General features: G+C 44.0%; 1 protein-coding gene across 1 annotated transcript; it reads left to right on the top strand.

The window, feature by feature from the left end:
- The first annotated feature begins 73 nt into the window (after nt 1-73).
- Rsl1d1 (ribosomal L1 domain containing 1) lies at nt 74-10,329 on the top strand. Its single transcript, NM_025546.2, has 9 exons — nt 74-215; nt 909-1,048; nt 1,936-2,071; nt 3,647-3,795; nt 3,880-3,981; nt 6,800-6,893; nt 6,970-7,092; nt 8,655-8,906; nt 9,629-10,329. The coding sequence occupies exons 1-9, from the start codon at nt 111-113 to the stop codon at nt 9,884-9,886; spliced, it is 1,359 nt and encodes a 452-aa protein (NP_079822.1). The 5' UTR covers nt 74-110; the 3' UTR covers nt 9,887-10,329.
- Nucleotides 10,330-11,057: the final 728 nt, after the last annotated feature.

Raw genomic sequence — 11,057 nt, 5'->3', positions numbered from 1 at the left:
GAAATGACGTGATACCCCTCCCCCTCGCAGTGTTACTGACTGCTTTCCGGTTCCGGGCCTCCGGGCTGCGCATGAGCTCTGACTTCTACAGGCCTTCCACACGAGGCGACATGAAGGGCTCTGCGTCCGAATCTCCCAGTGCCTCGGTCGCTGAGGCGACCACCACCGACGTGCAAGTGACCCCGACCGCTCTTTTACAGCTGGACAGAGAGCAGGCGAGTGGCTTTTGGGGACGACGATTCGGGAAGCAGGGTGGTTAGGACCCGCGTTCGGCGCAGGGTGTGGGGCGAGAGGCTGGAAATGAAGTGGGCCCGCGACCGCGTGGGCTCTCCGGAGCTCGAGGCTGGCCTCTGGGAACGCACCCAGCGGGCTCGCTCTTCTCACACTTCTGGCCTGTTTGCCTCCTGTGGAAAGCGGGCTTCTGCGCTCGGTTCTGCAGCATCACAGGTCATGTGTCCGTGCACAAAGTGTTGGTAGCAGGGCCAACGCGCCTTTCCTGACCGCTTCCTTTCTCATAGAGGGCAGGAGAAGCTTCCGAATAGTCCTCTTACGTAGAAAGGACAACCTGTAAACAGATTTTGGAAGCAAGTCCTTAGATGTTTTAGACGGGTTCTTACATTGCAATGGGTACAAATTGTAATATCCCGATACGCTGATGAAATTTGCCCAATAGAAAGAGGAGCGCCAGGCTTTGTGGCGCACGCCTTTAATCCCAGCACACGGGAGACAGGCGAATCTTTTGAATTCGACGCCAGCCTGGACTAAGTATTCCAGGTTGGCCAGAGCTATATAGGAAAACCCTCTCTTGAAACGCCCCCCGCCCCCCAAAGGAGCAAAGGAAGCAGATATGTCTGTGTGGGAGCAATTAACATAGATTGAGAAAATTAACTTATTCTCTGTCTCTGCAGATTAGAAAGGCAGTGGAAGTAATATCTAATCGCTCAAAGTCCAAAAAAAACAATAATGAATTGCTGTTGAGTGGGAGCGAAAATTTATTTTTAATGGTGATATTATGGAAAATTCCAGAGAAAGAACTTCGGGTCAAAGTGTAAGTAATTATTTATCTCTTGAGAGTTGTTTGGTTGGATTTTTTTGTTTTTTGGCTGTTTTTTTTTTTTAACATTTATTTATTTTATGTATGTGAGTATACTGTTGCTGTCTTCAAACACACCAGAAGAGGGCATCAGACCTCATTACAGATGGTTGTGAGCCACCATGTGGTTGCTAGGAATTGAACACAGGATCTCTGGAAGGGCAGTCAGTGCTCTTAACCGCTGAGCCATCTCTCCAGCCGCCCACCCCCTTTAATTTTTAAAACTCAGAGTGTGAGTGTAAGAATGTGGGCCACATGTGTCCAGTGCTTGCAGAAGCCAAAAGAGGATGTCAGACCACCTAGACTGCAGAGATAAGAGGTTGTGAGCAGCCCAGTGTTGGTACAGGTGACAGAAATCAGATCTCCTGGGAAAGCAGCAAGTGCTCTTAACTGCTGAGTGTGTACAATCCTGCATTTGGTCTCTCTAGCCCAATATTTTCTCTTTTAGAGCCAGAAGTGGCAGAGGCAGGCAGATCTCTTGAATTCGAGGCCAGCCCTATCTTCAGAGCGTATTCTAAGACAGAGAAACAATGACATGAAAACAAATAACTAAAAATATTTTTAAAGAGCATTTATTTGTGTTTGTCTGTCTGTCTGGAGTATTGGGTGCACGCATGTGGCAGTCAGTGCCATTTCTCCCTACCATGTTGGTCCTGGAGCTTGAGCTCTGGTTGTTAGGCCTGGCACTGAGCACAGGTTTTCACCCACTGATTCATCTGGCTTGCCTGCATGTATTGTATGTTCTCCTTAGCTCTCCTAGGTCAACAATGACCTTGAATGAGAGTAAGCATGTGTTGTGAATAACCCACGTACTTTCTGGCCTTTTTTGTCGTGTTTTGCAGACCTTTGCCTCATAGCATTCTCTCCGAATCCTCAGATGTATGTCTCTTCACAAAAGATGAATTCGATTCACCTGAACAGACAGAAGGTTTCTATAAAAAGCTTTTGAAAAAACACGGAGTTAACACTATCTCTCAGGTAGGTGTGCTGATGCGTTGAAGTCCTTTCAAAGACTTCATAGAAATGAAGTACGATACACTGCTGTAATTCTTGATCTTTCAGGTCTATTTTCATTGTAATTTTATTTTATTCTTTTATGGCTATGATGTGTGTTCCTAACATGCATGCACCGTGTGGATGCAGGTGTCTTCCATGGCCAGAAAAGGGTTTGAAGTCTCCTGGAGTTAGGGTTTCAGGTGGTTGTAAGCTGCCTGATTGGTGTGGGAAATAAAACGCAGGTCCTTCAAAAGAGCGTCAAGTTCTCTTAACTACCAAGCCATCTCTCCAGCCCGTTTTTCTCTTTTTAATGTAATTGCCACTGTAATGTCATTGTTGGCTGTATTTGCTTTTGCTAAAGGTGGTATTCTGATTGGTGTCTGAAAAGCTAAATGCATGTCAGATTTCATATCTTATTTTTAGTTGTCTTGAGCAGAGTGCCTAAGGGAGAATGGGGTTCCCCGCAACTGGAGTTGTAGAAGGTTGTTTTCATGTGTTCTAAGAGCAGTCGGCTCCAAAGCACTGAGCCATCTATACTCCCGTTGCAGATTGCTTAAAAACCTAATTTTTTGTGTACTTGTAGAGCATCACATGTCTGGCTCTGGCTTGTGATTATTTGTTTATATTTGTAGTCTGTTTCTTTATATTTCTCCTGGTAGTAGGAATTGAATCCAAAACTTTACACATGTTAGATCAAACTTACACATGCTAGACTCTACCCCAAACTTGAAATGTAGACCAGGCTAGCCTCTAACTCAGAATAGATTTAACTTTTACACCTCTATATCAAGTGCTGCTACCTCCCCACCCACAATACCCTTGCTTTTTTAAAAGTGGGTGGTTTTTGGTTTTTTTGGTTGGTTGGTTGGTTTTTTTTTTTTTTTTTTTTTTTCTTCGAGACTGGTATTTTTTTCTGTTTAGCCCTGGCTGTCCTGGAACTCACTTTGTAGACCAGGCTGTCTTAGAACTCAGAAATCCACTTGCCTCTACCTCCCAAGTGCTTGGATTAAAGGCATGCGCCACCACCGCTCAGCCTGGGTGTTTTGTCTACATGTGTCTATGCACCTTATATAAGTACCCATGTAGATCAGAAGAGAGTCTTGAATTCCCTGGACCTGGAGAGAGATACACATGGCCACGAGCTACTATGTGGGTGGTGGAATCAAACCCAGGTCCTCTGTAAGAGAAACTAATGCTTTTAACCACTAAGCTGTCTGTCTCTGCAGCTCGTTTTATTTTGTTTGAGATAGCATCTTGCTCAATTGCTGGGCTACCCTCAAAGTTAGTATTCTCCAACCTGAAATTCCCAAGAACAAGTTATGTCATATACTTCAGTGCCTGGCTGACATGCTGGGATTTTATCCAGGCTCCTTGATCGTTCCTCTCAGGGTCTCCCACCATCTGGCTAGGCCTCTAGCATATTTTAGCTGCTTAGGAATTTATTAATCCGAGAGGGGCATGGCTCTAGGACCAGTCTGAATCGGAAGTGTTAAATATTTCTCCTTCTGTTTTAGATGCTTAACATTTTATGGTTTTGGTCTTGTTTCTGTATTCTAGATTATCCCTTTTAAAACTTTAAAAACAGAATATAAAGCCTATGAAGCCAAGCTCCGCCTCCTGGGTAGCTTTGAAGTCTTTATTACTGATGCGAGAATTCGACGGCATTTGCCCTCACACATAGGGAGGCATTTTTATCAGAGAAAGAAGTGAGTTTATTTGCAGTGACTGGACTTGACTGGTATGGGGTTTCTGTGTGTCTCCAATGTTCTGATGCCTGTGTGCTTTTATAGAGTTCCAGTGTCTGTGAACCTTCTGGCAAAGAATCTGTCCAAAGAGATTAACCGATGTATCACAGGGACCGTCTTAAACATCTCTAAGCGTGGTTCTTGCAGGTAACAAGGAACATTTATATGAGATTTCTTTAAACTTTACATGTCAGGGTTTTGTAATCCTCTCCTCTCCCCCCTATCCCCTACCTCATTTAAGGATCTTGTTAATAAAACTAGGACCTTCTAGCCAGGTGTGGTGGTGCATGCCTTTAATCCCAGTGCTCCGGAGGCAGAGGCGTGTGGATTTCTGAGTTCCAGGACAGCCAGGGTTATACAGAGAAACCCTGTCTCCCTGCCCCCCCCCCCCCAAAAAAAAAGAAACTAGGACCTTCTATTAAAACCTAAATGTTTTGTTTTTAATAAGTCTTCTGGGGGGAAAAAGCTTTAGAAGTAATTTTAATCCCCCATTAATGAGTTTGTTGTCTTTTTTTTTTTTTTTTTTTTTTTGGTTTTTTGAGACAGGGTTTCTCTGTGTAGCTCTGGCTGTCCTGGGACTCACTCTATAGACCAGGCTGGCCTCAAACTCAGAAATTGCCTGCCTCTGCCTCCCAGGTGCTGGGATTAAAGGCGTGCACCACCGCAGCCCGACTGAGTTCATTGTCTTTGTTGTCTGATTTTCCTGGAGAGAGGTGAAGATATGTGTTCACCCTGTGTAGGGCAGAAGGAAGTGATTGTACAGGTCTGTCTTGATGAACAGTGAGTTTGTTGTGCTGACCTAGAGTGGCACATATGGTGTTACTTACAGCCCCGGCCCCACCCACACATGGGGTTGTCATGGAAACTGTACCACTGGAGTTCTGTGCAGCTGCTGGTAACTCCCTAGAAGGTGCCTGGAGCTCAGATAGCCTTGGGGTGGAGCCTGTTTGGTTTTGTGTCTGTGGAGGAATGTTTCAACTGAGAGGAAGTAGCTACACATTGATTCCTTCAGTTCATCCTCACCCAGGATCCTGAGCTAGGTAGAGCCTTACACCTAAGCTAAGGAAAAAACCTTTGGAGTCAACCAGGTGGTTCAAGTTTAAGACACCTATCCACCAAGCATGACAACTTGTGTTTGGTTCCCAGGACCAACACTAGTATAAGGAGAGAACCAATACTTGCAAATTGTCCTGTGACATACAGAACACACACTAGAGAAATAAAAGAACTGGAGAAATGGCTCATATATTCTTCAGAGAACCCAAGTATGATTTCCAACACTTGTAGTACCTGTGGCTCACAACAACCTGTAATTCTTCCTCTAGGGATTGAATGTCTCTGGCCCTAAAGAACACCTACAGGATTTGGGATTTAGCTCAGTGGTAGAGTGCTTAAGGCCTGGGTTCAGTCCTCATCTCTGAAGGGAAACAATAAAAGGGCAGGCACATGTTCACATGCACAGACACACATACATGTAAACCAGGCATGGCAGCACATCCCTCTAATCCTAGCACTGAGAAGGCAGAGACTGATATATCTAAGTCTGAAGCAAACTTTTAGTCTACATAAAGAGTTCCAGCCCAGCTAAGACTATATTGAGACCCTGTCTCAAAATAAATTATTAAAATAACAGTTCTTGGGGGTTTTGTTTGTTTGTTTGTTTAAGATTTATTTTATTTATATGAGTACACTGTAACTGTCTTTAGATGAACCAGAAGTGGGCATTGGATCCCATTACAGATGGTTGTGAGCTACCATGTGGTTACTGGGAATTGAACTCAGGACCTTTGGAAGAACAGTCAGTGCTCTTAACCACTGAGCCATCTCTCCAGCGCAGTTCTTGTTTTGACATAGGGTCTCACTGTAATTCTGGATGGCCTGGAACTCAGAGATCCTCTGACTTCTACCCTGAATGTTGGTGTTGAAGGCTTGTCTGCCACCACACCCAGCTTTAAAAACAGGATAATAATTGCTTTCCAACCTTAAGTGGTCAAAGATAGGGTCAGTGTGTGGGTCCAGGCTTAGCATATCAAGCAATAGAGATAGATTCCCATTGCATGCTGTCTGCAAGATGGAAGTCCCTTGATTGCTTCAGTTAAATAACTAAGGAGTTGTCATTGGGCCTGTCATTGCCTCCTACCCTTGAGTTATAGGCTGGTGTCAGAGAAGGTTAGAGATACCAAATATAATGGCTCACATTATCCGACCACAGGGGAGCCTGGGCTAAGAGGTCCTCTGGTTTGAGGGTAGCCTGTACTGCATGGTGAGTTATTGTTTCCGTTTGCTTTGCCGAGCACAATGGCTTCCTGTCTTGTCTCTTCCTCTTCTTTTCTTCACCTGGGCAAACAGCTTTACACACCTGCACATACAGAGTAGCCAGCCAGCCAATGTCTGACTAAAGAAAAAAAAACTGGGAATTGCTATTCCCTAAGATGCCTCCGCAGTGAGCCTCTGGTGAGGGAGTAGCTCCAGTGCTATAGGAGCCCTACTGGGCTTCCCATTCATTTCCTGGGCCCTGTCCGTAACTGCAGAGATGCTTTGGTCTCTGCTAAAAATAAGTTATCCATGAGAGACGAGAACTTCTTACTTCAGAAGGACTCAGCTGGATAGGACATGCAAACTAGGAGGTGTCGATGGCTTTTGGGAGTGATTTCTTCCCAGAACAGTTTTGGGGTCAATGTGGGTTTTCCTGTTTTGTCTTATTACTATTGTGTATTTGAGTGTAGGTGTCAGAAGGCATTTTCCAGGGTCAGTTCTTTTACACTCAAGTCACTGGGATTGAACTTGATGGCTTTAGCTCAGGCTGTCAGGCTTGTGTGGGAAGTGCCTTTACCCACAGAGCCATCTTGTGGTCCAACCTGTGGGTGGGTGTTTCTTTCAGCATGGTGGTGTTTTACCTCAGGGAGTGGAGTTTTAAAATAAAAAAGTTAAAGATTAAAAACTATATTGCTTTATTAAATTCTAGTACGATCCGTATTGGTCACACTGGAATGGAGACTGAGCACATCGTTGACAACATCCTAGCTGTCTCAGAAATGCTTTCAGAAAAATTGCCAGAGGTACAGTATGGCAAGTGCATGTTTTCCATTTTAAAAAAGCAGAGTGTGTATAAATGACATTCTTTCTTTGTTTCAGAAATGGCAGAGTGTGAAACTGTTGTTCCTGAAAACTGAGAAGTCGGTTTCCCTGCCCATCTTTTCTTCATTTGTCACATCTCAGGATGAAAACGCTGTTTCCCTCCGTAGTTTGAGGAAGCAAGTTAGTATAAAAGTTATAATATTGGGTGGGGCTTAATAATGTGTAGCCAAGAGAGATCACAGCAAGTTCAGAACTAACTTAAGCTATAAGACCCTGTTTCAAATAAATTAATAAATTAAGGTATAGATTCAATCTTAAGCGGGGTGTTCAGGCTTATTTTATGTGCCTTGGTGTTTTGACTGCATATGTGTTTGTGAGTGTCAGATCTTCTGGAGTTGGAGTTGTGAGCTGCTGTCTTGGTACTGGGAATTGAACCTGGGTTCTCTGAAAAAACAGATGGCTTAACCACTGAGCTTTCTCTCCAGCCCTAACAAGACTCATCTTCATTTTGTGTGCTAGACAACATTGAATGTCTTCCGCTGTTGCTATCCATTGTCGTTTTTGAAACAAGATCTTTCAATGGATGCCACTGATTGGCTGGACCAGCTGGCCAAGAGCTCCCAAGATTCTGGCCTGTAATTAAGATTCAGATGCCAAACATTGTGTCTTTCTATGTGTCTGACATGTTTGCATACTTGGCCTACTGAGTCCTCTCCCCAACCCCCAACTTTTGATACACACACACACTTACAGGCTTAATACTACAGGTGATATTTCCAAAACAGAATGAAGGGTGATGAAGAGGAGACATATAACTGATTAGAGTGGGGTTGTTTTGAATTCTCTTTGGCCATGCTAATTGTCTCTACTGAATTTTTCATCTCTGTGTTTTGTTTCATGTCTTTTTTTCTTTATTTCTAGGAGTTGCATATTGTCTTAGTATTCTACTGCTGGGAAGAGAGTGAAAGGCATTCTGCTAAGTAATGATTGAAACCAAAATTGAGCTTAGTGGCCATGGGCTCTGCTTCCTGCTTATATTTATTCTGGAGTGTAGCTCCTAATAGGAAAGGATTCCGTAGACTTTTTTTTTTTTTTTTTTTTTAAAGACAGGGTTTTTCTGTGTAGCCCTGGCTGTCCTGGAACTCACTCTGTAGACCAGGCTGGCCTGCTCTCTGCCTTACCTTCCACCTCTCTTGGTTGCATGCATACATTCATTTTCATGGTAGGTATTGAGTATGGGACCTTGGACACAGCAGATGTGGTATAACACGTCTCTCTTTTAGTTTGAAACAGAGTCTAAGTTTTAAACTTCAATAACTATAGCTCAAACTGGCCTTTGAGGTTGTCATCCTCCTGCCTCAGCCTCCCAGGTAGTTAACATGCTGACGGGTACTGTTTTCAGCTTTCAGCTACACTGTGTGTGTGTGTGTGTGTGTGTGTGTGTGTCTGTCTGTGTGTGTGTCTCCGTCCGTCCGTCCCTGTCCAAGTCAAAATAGAAAGCTACGTGTTGAGCATGTAATTGTAGCGCATGACAGGCAGGTGGAGAGGGTTATCTTCAAGGCAAGCCTTTCTGAGCTACAGATTGAAACACCTCTGACCCTCCAAACAGACTGAGGTATAACTGTTTGCGTGGGTCAAAGATGTTTCAGGGAACTTGTGAATCCTCGGCTTCAGCTTCTAAACCTGTGCCATCTGTTTTCTGTGAATGATTCCTACTAAAATTTTATCTTGTGTTCTGGTAGGAACTAAAGAAAAGAAAGCGTGAAAATGCAAAGTTGAAGAAGGAAAGCAAAATGTTAAGGAAGAAGTCCAAGAAGGCTACATCTCTTTTAACTCAGAGTGGGTTAGCTAGCAGTGCTCCAGCGAAGAGCCCAGGAGCCCAGAAGAAAAAGACCAACAAGGCGCACAAAAAGCAGAAAGTTACAGAGGAATGTGAAGAAGCAATTCCACAACTGGTACCAATAGGAGAGACTCCAGATAAAGAAAATGTAAAGGTATTAATAGTGGTTATATTTATAGCAGCTGCTGGGTTTCAGGCAAAAACTGCTAGGTGATGCGGGTGGGGTCCAGCACTTGTGGTCCAGAGGTGGGAGGATCTCTGCATTTGAGCCTGGCCTACAGAGTGACTTCCAGGACAGCCAGGGCTACACAGAGAGAAACACTGTCTCGGAGGGGGAAAAGTAAAGTAAAAAGTGCTAAGTAATGAAGTTGAGAGTTAATTCTAGGAACCAGAAAGGCAGTTACTGGTTTACTTACTTGAGCATCTTGAGTAATCTGAAAGCCTGCGCTACTTGACAATGGGGCATCTTCTCCAAGTGTATCTCATGTAGATGTCATTAACAGGACATACAAAGTATCTATCAGTCCATGTGACTTCTCACAGAGTGTGGCTGCTGCTAGCACAATACAACCTACTGGTATAATGTTTCTAATATTGAAGTAGGAGTATACTCTAAAGGCTACACATGTGCCTGGAACCTCAGGCTGAGGCACGAGCATTATCACTTTGAACCCAACCTGGAATACATGATGAGTTCCAACCAGGTAAGACCCTGTCTCAAAAAGAAAGAAAATATGTCTGGTGCTGGAAAGAGCCCCTCATTCTACCACACTGAATACACGCAGGGTTGCAAGCACAGTAGTGGCTCCTTAGGTTTGATTGTTAGATATTGTTCTTTATTGTTCTAGACTTAATTTCCTCTCTTTCTTTTTTAAGATGCAAGAAAATATCACAGGGAAAACTCCAAAATCGAAATCTGATCCAAGTACACCTAAGGGTAAGAAAAGGAAGGCCTTGCTGGCTACAGAGACTCCAGAAGCCTCCGCCCCTGGGACCTCAGGGAAGAAGCAAAAAAAGGATGTTCAGGAATTCAGAAAGCCAGAGGCCAGTTCCTTCTCTACTCCCAGGAAATCTGGAAAGAAGGCTTCCAACACACCCAGAGACAAAAAAACCAAGGCGGCCCACTCAAACTAGAATTAGTGCATTGGCATGAAGGACATCAGAGTTAACCTAGAGCTTTTCAGAATAGTTAGACAGGGTGTGGTGGCACACTCACACACTGTGGAATGCAGAGATAGGCAGATGTATGTGAGTTTGAGGCCAGCCTATTTTCTACAAAAGCATTTGGTCACCTGGGATAAAGCAGGATTCAGTATTTAAAGGCCAGATTTAAGTCCTGGGCTGATGGTATAACACTTTGCCAGCATATGCAATATCCTGGCTTCAGTACCCAGGACTGTCAAACAAAGCCCACCCAACAAAAGGTACTCTGCTGCTGGTTCCATCACTGCCTTTTTAACAAGGAGTCTGGGACTTAAATGGTTTTTGAGAAGTTTCTGTGGGTGCCTCTGAATTTAATATTTCTATTGTACAAACTAGGGGTTTGAGACAATAAAATATTTTTAAATTGTTCAGTGTATTTGCTGATGGTTCTGTATGTTTGCTTTTTTAAAAATTAAACTATTACATCCCCTTCTGTGTAAAGTCGCTGTACTGTTGGTATTTCACATCTCACCTGACTACTTTTGTTTTTGTTTTTTGGGGTTTTTTTGTTTTGTTTTGTTTTGTTTTTTTGAGACAGGGTTTCTCTGTATAGCTCTGGCTGTCCTGGAACTCACTTTGTAGACCAGGCTGGCCTTGAACTCAGAAATCTGACTGCCTCCCGAGCGCTGGGATTAAAGGCGTGCACCACCACGCCCAGCACCTGACTAGTTTTGAAGACATGTTGGAGCAGCTTTCCAGTTGGGCAGGTCAGCTAATTTCTGCAAACATTCCCTGAGTGGTTGGTGAGGGATTGAAACATAAAAATCAACTCCAGGGGGACTGGAGAAATGGCTCAGTGGTTAAGAGCACTGGCTGCTCTTCCAAGGGTCCTGAGTTCAATTCCCAGCAACCACATAGACAACCATCTGTAATTGGGTCTGATGCCCATTTCTGGTATGCAGGTGTACGTGAAGATAGCGTACTCATATACATGAGGTTTTTTTTTTTTTTTTTCCAACTCCGGGACAGGAGACACAGTTCAAGTGGCCCTGCTATACAGAAGACTCAGGTTCAATTCCCAGGACCATCATTTTGGCTCTCTGCCACAAACCACCCCAGTCAGGTATGGGGGTCCTAGAAGGTGGGTAAGGATTTGGTGTTG

The sequence above is a fragment of the Mus musculus genome, chromosome 16, assembly GCF_000001635.26.
Source record: "Mus musculus strain C57BL/6J chromosome 16, GRCm38.p6 C57BL/6J".
Lineage (NCBI taxonomy): Eukaryota > Metazoa > Chordata > Mammalia > Rodentia > Muridae > Mus > Mus musculus.
The sequence above is the reverse complement of the archived record's forward strand: the minus strand, read 5'-3'. Positions and strand labels throughout refer to the sequence as shown.

Excerpts from the sequence above, each read along its gene's own strand:
- Rsl1d1 (NM_025546.2), top strand. The coding sequence starts at position 111 with ATGAAGGGCTCTGCGTCCGAATCTCCCAGTGCCTCGGTCGCTGAGGCG. Across the intron at positions 1,049-1,935 it reads AAAGAACTTCGGGTCAAAGT|ACCTTTGCCTCATAGCATTC; the intron begins GTAAGTAATTAT and ends CGTGTTTTGCAG. Across the intron at positions 2,072-3,646 it reads GAGTTAACACTATCTCTCAG|ATTATCCCTTTTAAAACTTT; the intron begins GTAGGTGTGCTG and ends TCTGTATTCTAG.